At 42.2% G+C, this 26344-nt stretch overlaps 1 protein-coding gene across 2 annotated transcripts in view; it reads right to left on the bottom strand.

Moving 5' to 3' along the window:
- The window catches only part of RASA1 (RAS p21 protein activator 1), a 118741-nt gene that overhangs the window by 72579 nt on the left and 19818 nt on the right, over nucleotides 1-26344 (bottom strand). For both annotated transcript variants that reach the window (XR_005226002.2, XM_007054059.4), the window contains exons 2-4: nucleotides 12726-12878; nucleotides 6968-7103; nucleotides 3800-3870 (exon numbers count right to left, since the gene is read on the bottom strand). Coding sequence is in view for 1 of the 2 variants with exons in the window: in XM_007054059.4 (XP_007054121.2) it covers nucleotides 3800-3870; nucleotides 6968-7103; nucleotides 12726-12878 (360 nt within the window). In the remaining variant the exon portion in view is untranslated. The remainder of the gene's footprint in view (nucleotides 1-3799; nucleotides 3871-6967; nucleotides 7104-12725; nucleotides 12879-26344) is intronic.

Below are 26344 nucleotides of genomic sequence, written 5' to 3'. Positions count from 1 at the left end.
ACCATCTCCTGCACCTCACATCCTCCAGAAGGGACCACCTCAAACATGAAATCATCACATACTCCCACGTATTGAAAAGAAAAAAAGCAGGAAACCTACCTGGAGATTATGCAAGAAACCACCAAAAAAAAAAAAAAAAAAAATCTATCAAAGAAACCTAAAGACAGCCTCCAAAACAAAAAAAAGAAGTGGAACGAAGAACAATAACTCTACAATCCACTGAACGCCACTTCTGGAAGAAGCCACAACATCAAGACCCACCATGTGAACTTCTACCCCACTACTCCGTGATACCATACTAACATGTACAGAACTTGAGGAATTCTTTTGCCAACTCCACTTCAAAAACTTCTTTCACACCACCACCCACAGCTACCTCATTCCCACCAACAGTCATAAGATAAAAGAATTATCTGACTGGACACCCCTCCACACACTTGATCATTGCATTTATTGCTTCAGGAGGAAAAAAATACTGTAAAATCCTTAAACATATCCACCACAATGTCCCCACTGACAAGAGGATAGCTATTACAATTCCTGAAATCCAACCACAAGAAGCTAGTGATCAAACCAGCAGACAAAGGGGGTCCCATCGTAGTTCTCAACTGTAATGACTACATTAACAAGGCCAACTGAAAACTCTCCAACACCACCTACTATAAAGAACTCAAAAAAGACATCACAGCACATTTCACCCAAGTATGAAAAGATGTCATCAAATCCTTCTCCAAACAACTACAAGGGAAACCGTACAACTTTATCTCAAACCCACCCCAGGGACCTTCTACATGCTTTCCGAGATACACAAACAAGGGAACCCAGGCAGACCCATCATATCTGGCCATGGCACTCTTACTGAAGGAATATCAGGAATCAGAAACCAGAATCAAATCACTAATCACAAAAAGGGCCAGCTTCCTCCAGGATAGAATGGACTTCCTCCAGAAACTAACCAATATTAACAACCTCCCTCAGACTAATATCCTTGCCACCTCCCTGTACACCAATAACCCTCACAATGACTGCATCACTGCCTGCCTCAAACATTTACAAGACAATGCACATCACACAGATACTCACCCCAAACATCACTAAGCTCATCCATTTCCTCCTCACCTGTAACAATGTTATATTAAAAAATATATACTTTGTCCAAATTATGGGAACAGCCAGGGGTACCAGGATGGCTCCCCAACATGTCAACCTCTTCATGAGCCACCTCGAGGAAAAATTTTTCAACTAATGCACCATGAAACCAATGATGTATCTGAGATATGTTGGTGATAATTTCATCCTCTGGACAAATGACCCACACATCCTCACAGTTCAACAACCACCATCCATCCACCAAACTCTCTCTAGAACACTCCCACACCAGCATCAACTTCCTGCCCACCACTGTCAGCTTCAACAATGGAACTATACAGACAACTATATACCAAAAGCCCATGGATCACCACAATACCTTCACAGATCCAGTAATCACCCAAACAAACCAAGAAATCAGTTATCTACAACCAGACGCTCAGATACCACAGAATTGGCTCCAAGGAGAAAGTCCAGGATACACAATTTAACACACTTAAAAATTCCTTCACCGAAAAAGAACACTCCATCAGGGAAGTGAATCGCATCTCAAATACCTGCTTCAATATGGGGGGAAAAAACCTCAGATCACATAATCCTACTTGTCACCTACCCCACAGAGGGCAACACGAAACAGTTACAACCTGTACTCATTGGGGACTACATCCTGAAAGAAATCTGACCTGAACCCCCTCTTCTGGCCTTCGAACAACCCCCCACCAACCTTGCCAAGCTCATCATCAGAGGCAAGCTCCCCACAGACCAGGACCCACTAACCCAAAGCAGCACCAGACCCTTCCAGAACAAAAGATGCAAAACCTGAAGGCATATCTTCATTGCTAGGATGATCAATACCCCCCACAACACACCTTTTAAGATCCAGGAATCCTACAGATGCCTAGCACAACATGTGGTGCACCTCATCCAGTGCACCAAACGACCCAATAACAATTATCTGGCTGAAACAAGACAATCACTATTCTCTAATGAACTCACACAGAAAAATTATAGAAGACAAACACACCATATCACCCACGGACAAACCCTTTTCACAAAACAATCACTCGCTATCTGAACCTTCAGTCCCAATCCTCAAAGGAAACCTGCAAAACACCTTCAAAAAACAAGCTTGCGAGCTTAAATTTATAACTTTCCTAGGCTCTAAAAGTCTTAAAAAAAGACACTGGATTTATGGATTACTACAACAATCTGTAACCCAGTAACACCCTCTCCCAGGGCTCTACAAAAACCACCTTGACAAGGGGCATGGCTCCCAGAGCTGGTGCACTGTCTACACTGGCACTTTACAGCTTTGAAACTTGCTGCACTCAGGGGGGTGTTTTTTCACACCCCTGAGTGAGAAAGTTGCAGTGCTGTAAAGTGCCAGTGTAGACAAGCCCTCAATAAATGAGTCTCAACTCTGCAGTGAAGACATAGCCAAGGCAATGTCGCCTATGCTGAGTCCTGGAGTAGAAGCTCTTGCCTCTGAAGTTTCTCCTCAGCATGCCTTTCTAAAGGAAGAGTCTTAGCATTTCTATAGCTCTTATCACCCAAAAGTTTCCCATGTAAATTGGATCTGCATGGCAAGGTCACTAGTGGACTTCATGGAATTTTCTATTATTCCTCCTTACCTGGTAGAGGAAGTTCTACTTTCTAGATACAATTATAGGTTTCCTCCTCTGTCTATCAAAATCTGGTTGTGATAAGAAAGCTCTCTCAAAAAGACAACTCTCATAAGGTGCTCTAAGGTGGCCAGACTGGATTAATATGACCTGCATTGGAAACTCACTCCACTGATGAACCCACTCAAATTTTAACTCCAGCTCTCATACACTTTATTCTGATATTCATGAAACCTTTTTCCAGACATCACAGATAGCAACAGCCAGAGTCTCAATGCAGTATGCATGGTAAGTCACAGTCCCAAATGACAACCCAAAAGTGTCTCTAACAGTGATTACCACCAAACATCAGGGTCCATTTAGTGGCTACTTCAGCCTTTCAATGTCCTGTTCAAAATTAGGCTAGCCTACACTAGAGACCTTACAGTGGCACAGCTGTAAGGTTTTCTGTGTAGCCGTTCTATGCTGACGGGAGAGAGATCTCCAATCAGCAAAATCAAACCATACCCAATGCACAGTGATAGCTATGTCAGCGGGAGAGCAACTCCCACAATCATAGCGCTGTCCACACTGGTGCTTCTGTCTACCTGTCAATGTAACATCTGTCCGTCAGGGTTTTTTTTTTCACACCCCGACCCACAACAGTGCTAGTGTAGACACAGCCTTATTCGTCACTGATTTCAACTACCACCACCACCCTCCTCCCCCCGAACAGCTTAATTGCTATTGCTCAATTTTATATTTTAAAAAAAAAAAGTGTACACACACACCTCTTTGGGTGAAGACCAAGCCTAGAGAAATTAAACTTGTAAATTGAAAGTTTCAGAGAGTTACAGTGAACTAACAGAGAACTAAAAAAAACCTAATTGCTCCCCTTATAATTAACATGTTTATTTGGTAAACATTAATACATATGAACTCAAAACAGAATGCTGCTGCTTCTACAACAGATAAATAAGCTCTTAAGAAATCTGATTTTGACATCTAGGAATGGGAAGACAGATGTAAATGAAAATGATTTGCATTCATTAGTACTGAAAAATGCTCTAGAATATCTTAACTGCTTCTGATCCTTTAATAAGACATACCTTATTTCATCTGTGTCTGGCACTTTAGTGTATGGCAGAATGGCTCGAACTCTCCTTCTGTCTTCCACTGGCTACAATTTAGGAGGGGAAAAATGTTTAATTCTTGCTCTCCCCAAAATAGAATTTCCCCCCAACATTTTTGCTAGCTTGAGGTACAGAACTCGCAATACTTAGTAAATACCCCTAACATTTAAGTTATAATAGCTCAAGACTGATCAGGGTTAGACATGGGTGATGTACACCATTAGCTCAGGAGATTTCCAATTTGATTCTAGCCCTGGAATGTCCCAAAATGCTGTATGTTAGAATTGGGACATTTTAATTAGTACAAATTGCCATTTATCCCGAAAAGAGATAAGTTTGGATTACATCCTCTCCACATATCCTCTGCTTATAGCAGGGTGGGCTCTCCACCTAAGTTGTGCCTTTTAGAGCGGTTTTTTTTTCAGGCCAAGATTTTCAAAACAGACTAGTGATTTTGAGTGCCCTACTTCTGAGACACTGCAAAGGAACCCAATTTTCAGAGAGCTCAATTCTTTAGCTGTAGACTGGATACTCTGAAATGTTGCCATTCTATTTAATCCAATATTTCATATTAAGATAGTGTGACAGGGTCAGGCCAGATGGCCACAGGAGAGTGATCCTACTGGGATCCAGAAATTGGGTAGGAAAAGCCCGCCCAGTGCTAAAGGATCCCCCCCAGCCTAAGAGGGGGATCCACAGGACCTGGACACCAAATGATTACGGGGGACAACTAATGAAATAACAGGGACAGGAGTGTGGTCAAAGGGTCAAATGAAGGGAACCGGATGGGGACACCGAGCAGAGAACCCCGGACAGCGCCCACTGCTCCTCAAAGGCGTCAAGGGAGTCAGTGGACGCCACCCAGAGGAACTCTGCCGGATACGTGAACGGACGGAGGACCGGAAATAGGTCTCACAGTCACAGGAGACTCCATCGGCCAACCTCCTCACTCTGGTTTTACAGATGGCCATTTTAGCTAGGACCAGGAGGAGGCTGACCAGGAGATCCCGTGACTTTGTGGGGCCACGGATAGGGAGTGTATAAATAAGAAGGTGAGGGGAAAAGTGCAACCAAAAACGTAATAAAATATTGTGAGGAGCCGGAATAGAGGCTGCAGCCTGGTGCACTCCAAATATGTGTGTGCCAGGGTTTCCATCACACCACAAAAGGGGCAGGTGTCTCGGACAGGGGTGAACTGCGCCAAGTACACGCTCGTGCTCACGGCTCCATGAAGGAACCGCCAACTGATATCCCTGGTGGACCTCGGGACCAAGGTGGAATATAGGCTGGCCCACCAGGGCTCCTCACCCTCCAGAGGTGGCAGGAGGTCCCGCCATTTTGTATCGGGGAGGGACGTGAGGGTGAGGACGTGAAGGGTGTGGAGCACGAGCGTGTATAGATGGCTCCTTGGAGCAGTCTGGAAGCAGACCAGCTGCAGCTTGTGCAGCCGGCTCACGGTGAAGGGGCTGGGGGGTCGGCTGGGTCCACAGGGTAGGGGCCTGATGAAAAGGTCCGGCGGGCCTGAGGTGGAGGGTGGGTGGGGCGTGCCCTCGTGCAGGACCCGGTCGAGGTAAACCCGAGCAGTGGGCGGCAAAGCGGCCCTCACCTCCTGAAGTACGCGCCGGGGAGTATGAGGTCTGGAGAGCCCCAGACGCTGAGTGAGCGTCAGGGGATCCAGCCAGTCTCCCCAGTCATAGTCCAGGAGATCTCTGACTCTTGTGACTTCTGCCAGGACCAACCTCTGGCGCACGGAGGGGGACTCCGCTACCTGCATGCGGAGCTGGGGATTGTGTAGCAGGGGCTCCGCGAGGAGATCTGACCCCTTGGTGGCCGCCACGGACCTGGTCGTTGAAAGCAGTTTCCAGGTCTGGAGGAGGTCCTGGTAGAAGACGGGCAGCCCGGAGAGGTCTCGCGGAAGACCTCTCAGATGGAGATAAAGGAGTTGCTGGTTGTATCGGAGTTACAGGAGAGTGACAGAAGGCAGATATATTAGCCCCAGGTTAAGTAGGTCCCTTTTCCCTGGGTAAGGTGACAGGGAAGGTTCCAGAACAATCAGGAACTTTCTGGAAACAATTAAGGCAAACAGGCTGATTAGAACACCTGCAGCCAATCAAGAAGCTGCTAGAATCAATTAAGGCAGGCTAAACAGGGCATCTGGGTTTAAAAAGGAGCTCACTTCAGTTTCTGGTGTGCGTGCGAGGAGCTGGGAGCAAGAAGCTGAGAGTGAGAAGACATACTACTGGAAGACTGAGAAGTACAAGCATTATCAGACATCAGGAGGAAGGTCCTGTGGTGAGAATAAAGATGATGTTGGGAGGAGGCCCTGGGGAAGTAGCCCAGGGAGTTGTTGCTGTCACGCAGCTGTTACAGGAGCCACTGTAGACAGCTGCAATCCACAGGGCCCTGGGCTGGAACCCAGAGTAGAGGGCGGGCCCGGGTTCCTCCCATCCCTCCAACTCCCTACTTGATACCGGAAGAGTTGAACTGGACTGTGGGTTCCACCAGAGGGGAAGGTCTCTGGCCTGTTCCCCGATGCACTAGGTAGATCAGCAGAGACTGAGGGGATTGTTCTTCTTCCTTTCCCCATGCTGGCCAGTGATGAGGTTATCTGAGTGAACGGCAGATTTGAGCCACAAAAGTGGCCAAACTGAGGGCTGCCGTGAACCTCTGAGGCAAGAAAATCCGCCAATAAGTGCAGGACCCACGAGGCAGAGGAGGAACTCTGTCACAATAGTTACATTCTAATGGTGCTTCTTACCTCTTTCTACTTCTTTAATCGTCTTACCTCCATAAACTGTATGTTTTCTTATAATTTCTTCTGGGTCTATATTGGGTTTCATACCATACTCATCACTATAGTGTTTGGATATCTACATAATACGTGAATGCCTAAAGGTTTTTGTTGTATTTTTAAATTACAATATAAGATATGTAATATTTGGCATTTGCACCAGCAAAAATGCATCTATATAATGTATAAATCCTTATATATTTTGCGGTGAAGGGGAAAAGTGATCATAAAACTAGAAGAAACTTGCTACATTTTTCCTATCACACTATAAAATAATAACAGATCAAACAATGTTTTATTAAAAAGAAAATAATAAAGAAAAAACATGTTACTGTTAGGAAGTTATTACTTGCCTCAGGAGGTGCTACAGGGAAAAGCAATTTTTCCCCCTTAAGCAAACAAGACACGTGACTGTAATAACCTATTAGGTCTGAAAGTGAAGAAAATCGTCGTCCACCAATGTAATAATCTCCACACATGGCAATAATCCTGTTAGGAAAGAAACACTAACGGTAATACAAAAAAAAAGATATTTCTCTCTATAAATGTGCATAGATAACTTATAGAAGCTACAGTACCGATTTTTCAGAGTATTTGCTTTTGAAAGCAAACTATTTTCAAAGCATATACCTAACAAAATGCATTCCTTCACACTAAATATATATATGCCTTGACAAAGTAACTTCTAAGCAGGAGCGACAGAGCAGGGGCATAATAGCTTACAAATACTTGAAGTTTGGGGGGGAAAAAAGATGACTTGTTTAGGGTCAAAACAGGGAGGTAATAAGCTAGGAATAAAGGGATGAAACAGGAAAATTTAAGATGAACGTCAAGAAGAGTTTTCTGACTATGAAAAATATTAAGTTACTAAGCAAGGAGGAAAGCTCCTTTACTCTTAACATTTAAAACTAAAAGAGATAAAAATACTGTTCTAGAATGTGTGTTTTAAAGAGCAAGATTAAATCACAGAGCTGGATCAGATGATCTAATAGGTGCTTTTCCTATAAAATGAAAACTCAGAATTGCAACTAGGTTTCCAACAAAGGCTAATTTTGACAAAAATGTCAAAATATTTCATTAACATGAAAGAGCTTTAACTGTTGATCATACACCTGCAGAGCACTGAATACCTAATTTTTAATGATTTAGGCCTGGTCTACACTTGAAAGTTTTTGTGCTGACGTCTACACTGACAAGCCACTTTTTGCGCCAAAACTCCTCAGTTGCAGCACTGTAATAGAACCACCCCAACGAGAGTCATAAGGCTTTTTGCACTGAGGCTTTAATGCTCTAGTGCCACTGTAAATGCCTTGATTGCTTTTATCATTGTAATTGACCTCCGGAGGTGTCCCACAATGCCTTGAGTGCCTCTCTGCTCAGTGTTTTGAGCTCAGCAGCCCTGCAGGTATGCACCCTTCCCCTTTCAAAGCTCCATTCTGACAGCTGGGGTGTGCTATGCTGCTTGGCTCTGGGACACAAAGCGAATCATTAATGTGGAATGCTCTGCCTCCCATATTATGAACAGAGGCAGGCGGGGGGGGGGAGGGGGTGTGTGTGTGTGTGTGAGAGAGATTCTGTGCTGTGCAAAGCCAGGGAGGTTAGGGTCTCCCTGTCTCAGGACTGGTTGCTTCCTGCAGGTGTCTAAATTTATGAGATAACATGTGGACACACTTACTCTCCCCCAACACACACTGTCTGTCTCCTCCCCCTCTCCCTCCCACACGCTCGCTGTCACACACTCTCCCCACACACATTTTAGCTGAAAAGCAGCTGGCAATGGGATTGAGAAACCTACATCATGTGATGCTGTACCTGCCCTATGAAGCATTACAAACCCTTCCCAAAGCACTCTGCGGACAGTTGCATAGTAGGATAGCTACCACAGTGCACTGCTCTCTTTGTCATTGCAAGAGCTGCTAGTGTGGATGTGTTCCAGCAACATAAGGCGCTACAGTGGACACGCATCAGCGCTTTTAATTAAAACACTTTAATAAAAGTGGTATAACTTTTGGCACAAAAACTTGCAAGTGTAGACATACCCTTAGATTGTTAGATTTACTATGAATGTCAAGTATGCTTTAAAACGGTAAAAATACAAACAATTTTTCCCTCTTGCTTGACTTTTGATTTATTTGGAAACATAACAGATGTGATGACAAAAATAAATGTACAGAAATGTTTTAAATTGAGAAAAATGAACCAGTAAAAATATAGGAGACAGTAAAATTCTGATATGATTGTTTATCTTAATATTTAAAACAATAAACACAATAAATAACTCATATTACCTAAATGTTAATGTAATTAAAAATATGCTATGCCAAAGTTTTAACTTAATCCTCTAAATAACGTGACAGATTAAGAGTGAAGGCAAAAGCTTTCTTTTCCTGTGCTGTATTTATCTATTTAAATTTGTGTCCTATTTTTAAGTACCATGCACACTTAGATTGCTATGCTAGGGAAAGTTAAGAGTGACAACCTTAACTCTGAATTCTGAATTTCCTGTATCTGTGGGTTTAAATAAAACAATGATATTTTAAAACATTTCCCCTATACTTAATTTTAAATGGTCAAATGCACACAGAAAGATTTAATCAAAGCCAAGCAAGCGCAATATCGATAAAATCAGACATCCCAAAAAATTGACTGACTGCATAATTGCTGGTATCAATGACAGCTCAAGTTTCCAGCTATACAACAGTCGGATATTAGTACTGAAAAAACATATTGATTATTCTTAGTCAGTACTATTTGTATGATAATGTGGTTCTAAAATCAGACTGATCAAATCTTTTTTTTTTAAGTTATCAACATGATGACTGAACAACTCCTCTAGTTACAACGCCCTAACAAGAAAGGGTAAGTTACGGTAATATCCAGTGTGTAATTGGAAAGTAATAGGATCCAAAGTTTTTTATAAAAAAGTAACTGACTTTTTGGGGCTACACCTGCTCCTATTTTAGAAGTTTAGTGTAACTAGAGGAAGATTCCAGTTGACACCAATTGGGGACACACAAATAAATGGGGAGAAAGTTTACTGCAACTCACTGAAGAATGTCTGTGGCACACAGATAAAAGGAAGGTCTAGGATATTTCTTCTGCTCTTACTTTATAAAAAACACTTATAATACAAGAATATTATTGCCCAATCAAATTGTGCAACCGGGCTGTTAAGTTAATGCAGAAAAAACATGAGTAATTAAATTTTAACAAAAAAAGGGGGCTGCTGATATGAAGCAATATTGATTTAATATCTGAAAAGTTTATTTAAATTTTTCACTTTCTACTTTCAAGTTGAAACTGAAACTAAAAGAATGGAAATGCCTTAAAGATCTATTTACAAAATTAGTTATTGGAATCTGAGATGATAATATTTCAACACTTGAAGACCAAGAACTACTTGCCATACTCATTCTTTTTTTCAAAGCTAATGATCATTCCAGAAATCAAATGAACAATTTGGCTTTGGAGAAATTTGTTTCTGTTTTTAGGTTAAACCTCCCCTCACAGTCCCACACTGATTCTTGACGCTGCTGCTTTTCCGTTCCTTAACTTCTACCATTTTCTTTGCCTGTGGTCTTGCACTTCAGATACAGGTTTATTGGGAAATTGTCCTGCTTAAAGATTTTTTTATATTAGTCTATATACCTATTAAACTGTTCCTTGAACAACAGATCAAAACAAGTCTTTTGACAACATCTATGTCTATCAGACTTTGGCTTTTGATAGAGTTGACCTTTCAACAAACATAAAATGTTAAAATCCAAGTAAAGAAGGATTGCCCAGTCTCTGTAAGGCTACAACAGCCAAAGATTGAACTTTGTGGTGATGGTGGGCCTCAATCCATCACTATGCTGGCCTGAAGGAATTACCAGGAATTACCAGAACAGACGACTGTAGAATTAAGATCCCAGTCTTACACACTAGGAAGAGAAAGTTCTCCAAATCCCCACAATACACTCTTGAGGCAGACAGATTTCTGGAGTTTAGCATTGCCAATGGTGAGTGTCTTGACTGATAGACCTTGCTTCAGTTCTCCTGGTCAACGACAGGACCAAAAGTCTGTTAAATTTAATTAGTTAAATGCCTCGAAGTCCTCTACTGCAAAGAGCTTGATCACACTGGCAACAGACAAATTCATTAATTATGGGAACCACAGCTTCCTCACATACCCAGAGGCTATAAGAATAAAGGGTCCTCAACACACAGAAATCTTCTGGAGAACTCTTCTCACCATGGCCGAGGGAGTGGATTAGGGGAGTGATGAATGGGAAAGATGTACTACAGATTAAAGATCCCACGGATTGCTTGTTCATCTGTTCTGCTTAACAGATTCCATGAACCTGAAGAACATCTGAAACCTGTCCTTCTTGAAGGCCATTAGATCCATCTGTGGTCTGCTTCAGGCGTGACAGACTAGAATACTCCCAATCAGTTACTACTTTCTAGAGTTCAGCTGTGTCCCGTTCAAACAGACTGCTGGGGAACTGCTTTCCCATTAGCTGTTAGACTGAAGAGATTCAACTTCCAAGATATCAGCAGTTCTATTTTGTGGAGCTTGAACAACGTTATTGGCAACAACATTCAAGTTTACACACAGCAAGTCTCATTCATACAAACCAGAACAAATACGCTCCTTAAAACTGTAATCCTAGCCATAACTTGGGACAGTGGTCAAAGGACTACTAATATCAAGTGCAATCCATTCCAACATGCATTGAATGCTATTTCCAGCAAACCCAGAAACCAATAGACACAACAGATTTCTTACTTTTTTCCCTCTCAATTTCTCTCTCAAAACAAAAAATAATATTAATTTGCATTGGAACACTAAGAATATTAAATAATATGGAATATTAACTGCAACGACGGTCAGAGAACACATTTAGAACAATTCATTTTAAGTTACTCTGATTAACAAAGAAGAGACCTGCTGTCATAAATATAAAGGGAAAGGTAACCACCGTTCTGTATACTGTGCCCTAAAATCCCTCCTGGCCAGAGGCAAAGTCCTTTTACCTGTAAAGGGTTAAGAAGCTCAGGTAACCTGGTTGGCACCTGACCCAAAATGACCAATGAGGGGACAAGATACTTTCAAATCTGGAGGGGGGGGGGGGGGGAAAGGCTTTTGTCTGTCTGTGTGATACCTTAGCCGCGAACAGAACAAGGATGCAAGCCCTCCAACTTCTGTAAAGTTAGTAAGTAATCTAGCTAGAAAATGCGTTAGGTTTTCTTTATTTTGGCTTGTGAAATTCGCTGTGCTGGAGGAAATGTGTATTCCTGTTTTTGTGTATTTTTGTAACTTACGGTCTTGCCTAGAGGGATTCTCTATGTTTTGAATCTGACTGTCTGTAAGATTATCTTCCATTCTGATCTTACAGAGTTGTTCTCTTATCTTTTTTTGTTCTTCTAATAAAATTCTGTTTTTTAATAATCTGATTGGGTTTTTTGGGGTCTTAAAAATCCAAGGCTGGTCTGTGCTCATCTTGTTTATTCTCAAGCTTCCCCAGGAAAGGGGGTGTAAGAGCTTGGGGATATTTTGGGGAAATAGGAACTCCAAGTGGTCCTTTCCCTGATTGTTTGTTAAATCAGTTGGTGGTGGCAGCATTTACTTAATCCAAGGGCAAAGACTTTGTGCCTTGGGGAAGTTTTAACCTAAGCTGGTAGAAATAAGCTTAAGGGGTCTTTCATGCAGGTCCCCACATCTGTACCCTAGAGTTCAGAGTCTGGAAGGAACCCTGACACCTGCCTAACGCTGCCTATAAGCCTATTCGCTACAATTCAAGGTGTAAATTGTTTGATAGTAAGTTTTTCCATTTTGTAGCTCCATTTATTTCCTGATACTTCTGTGTTCTGCTCTGGGTGCTGAAAAAGTTGATCCATGTAAAAAGTATTTTAAAGCAGTATACTTATTTTAAAATAATTAATGGAATGCAAGCAAATGAACAGCAAAATATAGTCATGACAGGTACATATATTCAGAACCACCTTAACTGCTAGTTAAGATTGATTGTAATGCAAACATTTAAGTTTGTTTGTACGTGCTACAAGGACTTCTATACCTATATATACAGTAGCTATCACATTTTTAGATATAACAAAGGTACTCACCTAAAATGATTGACAACATTTGTTTTGCTAAGAAATGAAAGCACAAATGACCCTGGCCTCCGATCACTCTCTCGAATAAGGTAACTACCAGGTTTTCCGGCTTGCCGAAGACGTTCTTCTGCAATTGTTCTGTCAAGTTTTCCATGATACCACCTGAAAAAGAGTGTGAAATAAACAGCTGACTATAAAATAAAACTATCAATTTCAAACTGTGATCACAAGAAGAACATCAGGGGTATTGAAAGAGCTTTACTATAACACGTTAAACATAAAAAGAAAAGGAGTACTTGTGGCACCTTACGAAAGCTTATGCTCAAATAAACGTTAGTCACTAACGTGTCACAAGTACTCCTTTTCTTTTTACGGATACAGACTAACACGGCTGCTACTCTGAAACCTGACATTAAACATAAAACAACTGAACTCTGACATGTCCAACTCTGATGGAAGTTTTCAGTTAAAATCATTGTTTATGAAGGCCTTTATTTCTGTCTATCACTACTGAAATTTAACATTGGTTACTAGCTTAGCTCTTTTTAAAATGGTGATTTAATGCATCAATCTGTGTTTAAGTGGATTGTTGTATTTCAGAACCGTCTTTTCAATCTTTTCAATGGTTTAATTCATTGATTTGCCCAAATCCATGCCATCTCAGACCTCATTGAAAGTTCCCTCTTAAAAACTCTCTAATTTAGTTCAAAATTAGAAAGAGACATAAGATTCAAAGCAAGAGGGAGAAAAGGGAAAAAGGGTATCCAGAATCTGACATTTGATTCAGATCCCTCTTTTTTGTAATGCTTGAAATCCAAGGAAGGATTCTATCCTCAGCCAGAGACTTTGTGTAACAGTGAGGACACCTCTCTCTTAGGGCCGTGATTTTGGTGTTTTGCCACTAAGCGGAGCAGTACATAATGTAATCCTCAGTGTATCCTATTTCTGAAAATGTGAGTCAACGAACTTTTTCATTCCTTCCAGACAAAGGTTATCTACAAAGAAAATAAAGGGATTGTGCCCCTTTTGGGCTTTATGTTTAAAAAAAGAATCATGCCTTTTTAAAAAAAAATCTGCCATATTTTAACATTAATTAGAATTGTAGGTGTCCCAGAAGACTATGATGGCTGAAAAATTAGTGAACTGATCAGCACAAGGGTGAAAACTGAACAACTGAAATGGGAAGGGATTTTAGAGTGCTTAAGACTATTGTTGTTAATTCCTATTTAATATCAATGGCAATCATTTTGGAAAATGGAAGCTTTTGTTCCAAATATTCCTTCTCCTTCAATTAATATACATTCTATGACACACCCAGAAAGGTCTGCCAACAAAACCAGGGAAGACCAGAAGTGAAACTCCTGATACTCCTAAAGTGAGTGACAAGCAGGCAGAAAAACTTAAATTAAATCTATCACTTCAGGCCTTGTCACAAGGTAAGCTGGCGCTGTAAAATCACTGGGGCACAGATGTACTCATGCCAAACCTAGCCCACCTCCCCAGACAGAAAAAAATAAGTAAGGTCACATGACAAAGATCAGGTGACTAAGAGCCTGGCATGCCGGGAGGTAGAAAGGCATAGTATGGTTACTAACAAGGGGGAGCCAAGTGGAGAAGAATTCCAGATTGGAGTGGAGGGTGCAAAAGCAAAGAGGGACTTCAGTGAAAGGGGCCCTGGGAGACAATACGCCATAAAAAAGTAGGAAGGCAACCAGGAAGGCTAGTAGCATAGGATGAAGCACTGAGGAGAAGCAGGGCAGGTTGTGGTTACAGGGAGCAGACAACCCAACTAGGGTTCCTAGGGACAGAAAAAGATAGGAAAGGTTTCCCTCCACAGTGCCACCCTGTTCAGTATATAGCGGGAAGACAGATCTGATTAGAGCTCAGGAGGACTGGCAGCTACCCCAAAAAGGAAGGGCTGGAAATGAGATGAAGATAAAGGAAGAGAAGACAGATCCCTTAAAGAAAGGGCTGTGCTTGGTGACACTGAGGCTATGTCTACACTACGTTGCTACACTATGTCGCTACAGCCATGCTGCTAAAAGGCATGCAGTGTAGACACCTACACCCACAACAAGCAGAAGAGCGCTCCTGCCGACAAAGCGCTGTTCACAGCAGTGCTTGTTGTCAGCAAAACTTTTGTCTTTCGGGGGGTGGTGGTGTTTTTTTTAACACCTCTAAAAGAGAAAAGTTTTGTCATTCAGTTGCCAGTGGAGACAAAGCCTTAGACTCAAGACACTTATGTTTATGTTTGAACTTCATGCACCAAAAGGGGTGGAATTTGTAAGTTGACCAGAGGGGTAAGTCACCTCTGCAACTGAATTGTCCTGAAGACCAAGAGAACTACTGGAAGACTATGGAAGGAAACTTAGGCACCAGGCAAAATGCCTTCTCAGTAATTTTTTTTAATTGAAATTTAGGTTCAACAGAAGTTGAATCTCACCCAGGAAAACATCCTACTTTACCTGGTTGAGTCATTTATTTTAGCCCTGTACACAGAAGATATATTTTAATTAATATCTACCATACCCATCTCTCTTGCAACCTATCCATTATTCGTTGGCTTATGTCTTGTAGACACCATGAAGGCACACACTTAAGAGAGATGGTAGGTGGACAAGTATAGAAAGTGATGCTGTAAACCATAAAGATGACTATACAAAGCAGGGGTGGGCAAACTACGGCCCACGGGCTGTGTCCAGCCTGTAAGACGTTTTAATCTGGCCCTCAAGTTCCCACCAGAAAGTGGGCTCGGGGCTTGCCCCACCCCACACGGCTCCCAGAAGCAGCAGCATGTCCCCCCTCCGGCTCCTACACATAAGGGCAACTTGAGGGAACCACGGCCAATGGGAGCTGCAGGGGCGACGCCTGCGGATGAGGCAGCGCGTAGAGCCTCCTAGACGCACTTCCAAGTAGGAGCTGGATGGGGGACATGCCACTGCTTCCGGGAGCTGCTTGAGGTAAGCGCCGCTCGGAGCCTGCACCCCTGGCCCCCTCCCATGCCCCAACCTCCTGCCCCAGCCCTGATCCCCCTCCTGTCCTCTGAACCCCTCGGTCCCAGCCTGGAGCACCCTCCTACAGCCTAAACCTCTCATCCTTGACCCCACTTCAGAGCCTGCACCCCCAGCCAGAGTGCTCACCCCGCCCCCACACCACTACCTCCTGCCCCAGCCCTGATCCCCCTCCTGCACCTCAAAACACCTCATCCGCAGCCAAACCTCAGAGCCCTCACCCCCAGCCACAGCCCTCACCCCCTCCCACACCTAACCCCAATTTCGTGAGCATTCATGGCCCACCATACAATTTCCATAACCAGATATGGCCCTCGAGCCAAAAAGTTTGCCCAGCCCTTATATAAAGTAACTGAAGTGAACAAATAGGTTGTCAGTGCTGTCACAGTGGAAAAGAAGGAAACACACTAAGTAAGAAGATTGGATGAGCAGTGAGGGGCAGAGCTGTACATTGCAATGGAAGTTTTAAATTATAAAAGGAGATTTCCCCTAACAATCCTTTATAAAAGAGACTTGCTGACTTATGAAAAAATGAAATTCTTTAACAACAATGTTGTTTCTATATCATTTCTGTCTGGGACAATTTTCAGAAACTGCACTAAAGAACTCAGTTAGGAATCATGGGCTCTACTGACAATTGTGAATGAAAGACTTACCTAAGCTATTTCATTCCTGTATCTCGGTTTATTAGTCTGTAGAATGCATATGATTCCTATTTATTACACCTCAAAATAACCATTGAGATAGATATTTGTAAAACACTGATATCTTTAAATGAAATGTGCTGTACAAGTGCAAAGTTTTATTTCTCTTTCCTCATTTATTAGTTAAATTTGGCAAAGAGCAGAATCATTAAGAGTTTATCTACTCCAGTTTATTCCCCGGACATAATTATAATACTCCAGACATAATTAACTTTTCTAATAAATGGCTCTACTAATAAAGAAGAAAATAAAATAACAGAAGCTTCTCCATAAGAGATCAGGTTTTTTAGAATTATAAATATGCATCATCAATCTTCTATTTTACAGTTCTATAAAACATACTCAAGAATCTCAAGTTTTGAACAAAATGGAAGGATTCTGTCCTCCATAGTAGGCATACCACTACTTGTGGTATATTCTAGATTAATTCCTCTGACTATGACCAGGATATACTTGTTCTCTCCCACATAACTATATTTTATTACATTTATTACCAGGTGAGTGTAAGTGACTCAAATAAATACTTTATCACAATTTACCTCAGAACAAAAAATATGGTGCATTTAATTTCATTTCTTATGCCACCGGTTAAATTCAATCAAAGCTACAAGAACATATCTTTTCTGTATTTGAGTTACTATCAGCTAACACAAGCTTGTATTTTTCAGGTTAGTATGTATTCTTGCATTAAATTGTTGTTCCTGAATAGCTATGAAAATATGCTCTGACATCTGTTTTATTTAACTAAAAACTGATAGTATAACAACAGAGTCCATGGCAATAGTATATCAGTATTCAGTAGTGATGGCAGAAAACAGTTCAAGTGAATATCCTCAGGAAACCGCTGCAGATAGCACACATCTTTAGAAAACAGGATACACACTGAAGCAGACACACTGAAGATATCATTACAGTAAGCAAAATGCTTTTCAGGAAATAGCTGCATTCTTTTTCCAGAGAAAGTACAATTTTAACACTAGATAGCACTTCCATTCAGAAAGGAAGGACATGCAGAAGAATTATATTCAAAGTTTTTCATAAATCAGACTTAAATTTTAAATATCAACCTCCTCTTGTCTTTCAACGTGCATCTTAGGTGAAGAAATACACTAGCACATGGTGCATTGTATTGTTTCTCCAAACCAGTCAGTATTGTAAAACAGTAAGAGATAATTGAGTTACAGGTGTTATGTATCATGTTCAAAATCTTTTTTAAGCATATCAAATGAACAGTTAGGGGAATGCTCGATGTACCTTTAACAAAGACGATTGCAATTTTTATTATTATAGACTTTTTTTTTCCATTGAAAAAGGTACTCGCAAGAATCAGCTCAGTCTGCCTATTCAAAATGATGACCAATCCAAAACCATGTCACTTGTAAAAGTAAAGAGGAAAATTCACACCTCTGATAAGAACTATAAAATGGATACAGATTCTGTGGAGGGAGCATCAAGAGGCAAAAAATAAATTTATCTGGATTTTTACAAACTATTAAAGACCATTAACTATTAAAGATTCTCTAGGCACCCTTTACAAACTTTCAAAAATACACTAAAAAACCTGTCAGTTCTCCAAAATCAACTAAGCACAGTGTAATAAAAATATAATAGAAATTAATGAGCCCATTTCCATAAAATTCCCAGAATCCACACTGACACAATCCAACATCATTTACTCATAGGCAATATAGAAAAGGCTTACAACACACGCTGCAGATTAACATGCTCAGACTGTTCTGGAGCAAGCAAATTCCAAAGGCCCAGGAGTCTTAACCAAGAACATCCAGTGAGACATCCCAGAGAGACTTGAACACTGCTAACTTGAACTCTGCTAACCTCAGCTATGGTAGTATGTCACAAAGAGAGGTCTCTTAGCTAGGTAGATCCCAGTCATTTAAAACCTTATAGACCAAAATCAACATCTTTAAAACCACTAGGCAGCCAAAGCAGATTACACAATATGGGTTTAATACACTCATAAAAAGAAACGGTTTAACAACTGGTCCCCCGACTCTGCACCACCTGCAGTTTTTGAATACATTTAATATGTAGCCCTACATAGAGTACACTGCAGAAATCTAATCTTACTGAGACAAACAGATGGATAACCATTGCAAGAGTCACTTCGAAAAGAAACAGGTCTGTAGGTGAAAAAAGGCTTATCTGATTGTAGCTATGACCTAATTTCTGTGCTTGTAAAAAACAAGGTCATTTCAATCCTACTCTGTTTTATACCAATTTCCACTGACTTTCATAGTGGGAGAGGAGATGCTGCTGCTCCTATGATTAATTTATTTCATGTAGTACTATATGTGCTAGTCTATGATACTACAGTTGGATATGCAATTCTCCACTCCTTCCATGTCATGTTTTAATTCAAGAGAACATACTAACATAGGAATTGCCATACTGAATCACAACAATAGTCTGGCCAGTATCCGGTCTCTGACAGCGGCCATTATCAGATGCTTTGCAGACAGGTGCAAGAAACCCTGCAACTGAAAGTTATGGAATAACATGCCCACAGGGATAAAATTTCTTACTAACTCCCATTATTTAGACAGTTCCTTAAACCCTTTTATACCTGAAGATTTATGCAACTTTTTAAAAAATACTTACTATTGTAACTTGCTAGCCATCTTGTATCAATCCATTTTTTTAATTCTGACAACCTCTTAGTCTCACATGCATCAGAGTTCCCCAGACTAATTATGTGCTGTGTGAGAAAATATTTCCATTTATCAGTTTTAAATTTTCTCCCTATTAATTTAACTTCATTTAATCTCCCTCACACTTAACACAGAAGCTGAATACAGCTTCAGCAAATATTCAGTCGATGTATGTGCAAGTTAAGCATATGCCATTTTATATATTTACAGAAGAAATATGAGGTTGTGGTTAAGGTTTTGTGTGTTGTACTATACAGGAGATAAATGCACTACACTCAACTAGAAGGAAGTTCTTTGTGACCATGTGGAGTTTGTCACTGTCTGTGGAAGCTTGATGTGTGGTTATTAGGGTACAGTTGAGCAGTGTCCCATACTTCATATTTCTTTGATTTTTAGCATTTCCCCTGAGGGTGTGAAGCTTAACCAACCTTAATCCTTTTTATACAACACAGTTGTTTATGGAATATCCATAACCAACAAAATAGGGGTTTTAATGCAGCAAGTACAGTGTATGAGGGCTTCAGGGGGCATAGAAAAGATTTTATCGGGATATGGTGAAAATGGAGATGTTTGAGGTGTATGGAAGTGGAGACACTGGAGGGAAAGCAAAAAGGCCCAGTGGATCCATCTCTACCTACCTACTCTAGCAAAACAGACCTGGTGCAGAGGAAGCTTGTTGTCAACTTGCTGTCTACTGGACCAGTCAGCAATCCTCAGAGCAGAGGAGACTCTGTTGAAGCTGCAAAGGATCGTGGAGAGATCACAGCACTAGTTCTTGTAACTTCTATACCAAGGAACCCTGGACATTGCTCCCTGTCAGAGGTTTACAACATAGTGTGTTTCCTCTCAGTTTCATACCCACAATTTCTCAGGGCATCCCATAACCTCAGTCCCATTAGAAGAAAAACAGAGCCAAGAGAGGAAGCCTCGCTTTCACATGACGAACAGGGGTCTCAAGAATACCAAGTTTCAGCTGAATTATGATCTCTGTTTCAGAAAGAGTGAGATTCCCCCTCCCCCCCCGCATTAAAATATTATTTAGGCTTACTTGTTCCCGTTAGTCTTGGTGTTCCACTCATTCTCTCAAACTTCCTGTTTCTGATAAATAATTTTTATGTCTTTGGCTATTTGCTTTTCAAATTTCATTTTAGTCCTTTTAATTTCTCTCTTACATATTGCCTGACACTTTATGCGTTTTTTAAATTGGATTTAAGGACCGGGATTTCCATTTTCTATAGGATATTTGTTTGGATAAAAGGCAAGTTTTCTGAGGTTATTTGATACATTCTGTTTACATCTTGCTTTTCAGCTTCCTTTGTTTAGAGACATGCATCCCATCTGAAAATTATTATTGTCTCCTTAGGTAGTCTCCATGCCAAATCTAAGGAATGTCATTTCTTTATTTCTGACTTAAAGAACTTTTTACTAGCTCTCTTTTTTAAATTTAGATTTAAAACATTTTAAATAACATTCTTTTCAGTCAACATCTTAAACTATTTTTCTATTTATGACCTATTATTCGTTTGGACAATTAAAATTGAGTTATTCTCATGCTCTAGAACAATATAGTAGTGTTTATATTTAAACTTCCCCCTAGGGTATTTGTATCCCATAAAAAGCTGTCTCACTGAAAAAACATGAATTTGTCTGTGAATTTTAAAACGTTTATTTTTAATCAAACCTGAATTTTGAACCTAAACTGTGCCTTTAAACATTTGTGCTCACCTTATGTTTCTAATATATATTACAAGCTATCACGTAGTATAACCAAATGATTTCCTAAAAGTTCTGCACTATACTTATATGCGAACATGGACTCTCAAAGTAAATTTCACTCCAGTCTAGCTTTGTTTGACAAATTCATTGACTTGCTCTAGCACGTCAGCTCACTTGAAATAGTCAGTCACATGACCATTACTTCCTGGCCTACTCCTGGATATTTTCATTCTTCCAAAGCATATAGCACAGGTGCGGGCAAACTTTTTGGGCCGAGAGCCACATCTGGGTGGGGAAATTCTATGCAGGGCCGGGGCAGGGGGTTGGGATGTGGGAGGGTGTGCGGGGTGCAGGAATGGACTCAGGGCAAGGGATTGGGGAAGAGGAGGGGTCCGGGGTGCATGAGGGGGCTTAGGGAAAGGGGTTGGGGTGCAGAAGGGATGTGGAGTGCAGGAGGGGGCTCAGGGCAGGAGTGAGGATTGCGGGAGGGAGCTCAGGGCAGGGGGTTGGGGTGCAGGGTATGACAGGGGCTCAGGGCATGGAGTTGAGGTGCATGGGGGTGCAGGGTGCAGCAGGGGACTCAGAGCTGGGAGTTGGGGCGCAGGAGTGGTGCAAGGTGCAGGCAGGGAGTTGAGGGGCAGGGTGCAGGAGGGGTTCGGGCTCTGGCCCAGCGCCACTTATCTAAAGCAGCTCTGGGGTTGCAGCAGCGCGCACCAGGGCCAGAGCAGTCGTGTGGCGGGGAGGGCGCACAGATCTCCATGCACTGCCCTTGCAACGCCTTCAGGTACCTCCTCCGAAGCTCCCATTGGTCCCGGTTCCCTGTTCCTGGCCAATGGGAGCTGCAGGGGGCGGTGCCTGGAGGCAAGGGCAACGCAAGAAGGGACATGGTGCGGGCCGCTTCTGAGAGCAGCGCGGGGCCTGCAGCACCACGGGGTGGGAATTCCACGGGCCGGATCCAAAACTCTGAGGGGCCACATCCAGCCCGTGGGCCATAGTTTGCCCACTCCTGATATAGCATCTCCTTCCAGGAGAAATCATGAAAACTTATTCCAATTTATAGACACAAAATATAGAAGACAATGAAGCAAGAGAGATTAAACTAACATGCAAACAAGAACAAAATCAATACAACCTAACTCTTCTCTCTTACCCCAGGGTATATGGAATAAAAGATTATTAAAATTTGTGTGGGTAAAAAAAATCACTTCTTCAGATGCATCTGAAGAAGTAGTTTTTTATCCACGAAAGCTTATACCTAAATAAATCTGTTAATCTTTAAGGTGCCACCAGACTCCTTGTTGTTTTTGTGGATACAGACTAACACCGCTACCCCTCTGACACTTAAAATTCGTATTTCATTTCTTTAGGACAGCATGATCCAGTAGTTTAAACACGGAAGAACACTCTCCATTTACTGGCATTCCTCCAATATGTTAGCTCTCCCAATCCACAACATATCAGCTCAGAGAGCCATTGTACTACTTAAAGCATTTGAGGGGGTGTGTATACAAACTATGGATCTGAACATTTCAAACCAGATTAACAAAAATCTTCACCCTTCTTACCATCCTCAGTGAAAGACTCAAAAGGATGGGAAAGAGAAGTCAGTGCTCATTCAAAAGGCAACATATTTGAGGAACTTGTTACTGCGGGGGCGAAAGAACCTACATTTCTCCCTCACTGCTTTATTTTTACAGAAGACTAACAAGCAGTAATAATCCCCAGGGAGGCAGCTGTAGAGAGTTAAAGAAAGAGGAACACTAAAGAGGAATTTAAGGACTCTCCCACTCCTGAAAGAGCCTGGGGTCAGCAGCCAAGAGTGTGTGGCAGCTTTAGAATATAGTTGGTGTTGTCTGCCTTTAATCTCAGACACCTAAACAGCAGACCTGGAAACCCTATTCAGAGGTTTGAGCTCCTACATATAGTAACTATCAGTGAAAATGGTAGCTGCCTATTCTTAAGGATGCCCAACACTTTTCATTATAAGACTCTTTTTCAGTTACTTATAATTTTGCCAAACGTTACCAATTTAGGCTGAAATTTTCCAGGCTGGTTGTCTGCCTCAGGTTGATTTTTATATATAAATTTATTTTATTGTATTTTAGAGTTTCAGCAAAAATAGTTTAGCTATTTTGAAGAGTGAGATTAGGAAAAATATTTTCTATTACTCCTGGGGGAATTCTGCACCAAAAAAATTAAAAATTCTGCACACAGTGTTTTAAAATTCTGCACATTTTATCAAAATAACACAATGTAATCAAACTTCCATTATTTTAGGAATTTAGTTCAAAATACCTGTCAACAAGTATGTCTGTAACAATACAGACAACAAAAAAGATTCATGAAATGTTTTTTGATAAATAGAGCCTTTACTAGGTATATTAATTCAGAACTTTGAGTAATAATTCATTTAAACTACAATACAGAAACATATTTCCTGCACCAGTCAGAAGCAATGCAAAGGCTTGGAGAAGTCAGAGGTAATGGAGGAGCTGAAGGAGGGGAAGTAATTGCTGGGAAGAAGCCTGGGAGTGAACCTGGAGGGTTGTTGGGTGTGGATGGGAGAAGTTTTTGTTTTTGTTTTTTTTTTTGGGGGGGGGGGGGGGGGAGGGATTGTTATGGAGTTGGGGAGCCTCCCCCATGTGGACTCTGGCTAAACCCTAGCCTCTCCCATTAGTCAGGCACATCTGCCTCTGTTCCATCCCCATGTGTTCCTGCACTCCACTATCATTCAGCCCCAACTCATTGTTGTCACCCCATTAGTTCCTGTGACCCAGTCTGTTCCGCTCCAATAGTCCTTCTGAACCCCAGTCTGTGACTCCCCCGGCAACCCCATGTTCCCAGCTCTATCCGGCCCCACCCCCATATCCTATGCCTCCTCACCTGGCCCCATGGGCAGGGCACTGTGAGGAAGGCAGCCCCTGCTCCTTTTCTCTCCACATCTGGCTGCTCCAGCCTATGACCCAGCTTCTGGTGCCACATCAGCCCCTGCTGGGCAAAAAGTGTAATTGCAGTGTGACCCCCTCTCACAGCTTCCCTTTGCTTGCCTGTCACAATCAATTACTCTGAGCAGGGGGAGGGGGAGAGAACCTGCAGGAGACATTAATTCTGCACTTATGCAGTGGCACAGAAATTCCCCCAGAAGTAGTGTATGTTAAAATAAATTCCTACAACTATTTCATTGAGAAGCTCTAGCACTTCCTGTGACAGATATGGCAATTCCATGTAATATCCTTGGAAGACTTTATTGTAGGGGTGGTCAACCTGAGCCGGAGAAGGAGTCAGAATTTACCAATGTACATTGCCAAAGAGCTACAGTAATAAGTCAGCAGCCCCCTATCAGCTCATCCCCCAACCCCACTCCCAGCGCCTCCGACCCACCAGAAGCCCCACTGATCAACACCTCCCCCCTCCCTCCCCGATCAGCTGTTTTGTGGTGTGCAAGAGGCTGTGGGGGGAGGGGGAGGAGTGAGAGCACGGCAGGCTCAAGGGAGTGGGCAGGAAGGGGTGGGGTAGGGGCAGGGCCTGTGGCAGAGCCAGGGGTTGAGCAGTGAGCACCCCCCTAGCCCATTGGAAAATTGGCACCTGTAGCTCCAGCCCCGGAGTCGGTGCCTCTACAAGGAGCCGCATACTAACTTCTGAAGAGCCGCATGTGGCTCCAGAGCCACAGGTTGGCCACCCCTGCTTTACTGTATTAATTTTCTATATTATTGTAGGCCAGGATTGTATGGATCTCCTCCAGTGGAAGATGTGACAGATGTGAGACCTGGAAATTCAAAAGACTATACTGAAAGTGTGTCATACAACTACGGACTTTTGAGACAATACAAGTATGTTTACACTGTAATATAAGCCCAGAGTTTGCGAGACTCAAGCACACAGACCTAGTGTTTGTAAACATATGCTTGAATGGTCACACTGAATATTAACCCTAGATTTAGAATTTCTGGACCAGGATCTTACATTGGCACTCAGGCATCTACACAGCACTACAAAGACCCAAATCAAACCAGCCTCTCTCAAGCTTCCTTGCACCCTTCCCAGCTGTAACGTCTCTAGACATTTGTTTGTGGTGAACTGTAGGAAAACTTGTCCGTCCTGCAGCACTTTACAGGAAGTTGTCATAGCCCGCCAATACATCCTTCTGAGCTGTCTTTTGGGTCTGCATACTCCTGGCAACTGGAGCCAGCAACATAGAGGAGTCACCATTTGAAGAACTTGTCCTGTTTGGGCTTTTACTTCTGTTTCAAAAAAGAGACAGAGCATCCATGAGACACCGGAGGGATAATCTGGCAACATTTTAAGATCTACTAAAGGCACCTGTTGGAGGATGATGACAACACGGATGTGCCAGACTTGAACTGGCTGATGCTGCTCCAAACTCTCAGTATAGCTGCTAATTCTCCCATGTAGACTAGCACTTCTGGAGCAGGGCCACAAGCAAAAACTGGTAGGATCACATCGTCATGTAGCCTTGGGATGACCAGCAATGGGCTCCGGAACGTTCTCATGAAGAAAGCTACACTTCTGGAGCTCTGTGGGCAGCTTAATCTGACCCTCCAGCATCATAACACACAAGAGGACAGCTGTGTTGGTCCAGAAGCAGGTTGCTACGATCATCTGGAAGCTAGCAACTTCACACTGCTACAGGTCCATTGCTAACCTGTTTGGTGTTGGAAAGTCAACCGTGGGTAAAGTGGTGGTGGAGGTTTCTGGGGCAATCAGGTATGTGATTTACCCAAAGGTGGAGTGCATAAACAATATCCCCAAAGTAATTACTGGGTTTAAGAGAATGGGGTTTCCAAACTGTGGCAGGGCCATTGATGGGACTCATCTGCCCAGTTTGCCCTCTTCATGGAGCATGAATACATAAACCACAAAGGGTACTACTCCATTGTTATGCAGGCCTTTGTGGACCACAAATGCAGATTTATGGACACCAACATGGACTGAACTGGAAAAGTTCACAACGCCAATGTTTTCCACCTATCAGAAGACTACTCTCACAGACAACCTGGGACACTATTCCTACCAAATGACATTGTCCTCGAGTAACTGTCCCCACTATTATTCTAGGGGAGCACATATAACCCCTTTTGCCTTGTCTTATGAAACCATATCCTAATCTCAGAGGCCCTGGCAAAAGAAGATTTAATTACATTCGGGAGGTGGAAAATGGTAGCTAAAAGCGCATTTGGCAAACTGAAATCCTGCTAGCACTGTTTACTGAACTGTTTGGATTCCAGTGTCATCAATGCTGTCCACATTATTGTGGCTTGCTGTGCTCTTCACAATCTTTGTGAATCCAAAGCTGAGTCATTTGCCCCCGAATGCACCTATAACAGTAAGGGACCACTGAACTGGTACACTCAGCCAGAAAGTGCACCTCTCACAGCTGGAACAGGATGCACCCTGGCAACAGAAATCAGGGATGCTTTGTGCACCACACGATGGACTTGTATGAACCAATGGAAGAAGAATAGTATATTTACAGATGGATTTGCACAGCACTTTGTACAGTAAATGAA

The sequence above is a fragment of the Chelonia mydas genome, chromosome 5 (assembly GCF_015237465.2).
Source record: "Chelonia mydas isolate rCheMyd1 chromosome 5, rCheMyd1.pri.v2, whole genome shotgun sequence".
In the NCBI taxonomy this organism is placed as follows: domain Eukaryota; kingdom Metazoa; phylum Chordata; order Testudines; family Cheloniidae; genus Chelonia; species Chelonia mydas.
The sequence above is the reverse complement of the archived record's forward strand: the minus strand, read 5'-3'. Positions and strand labels throughout refer to the sequence as shown.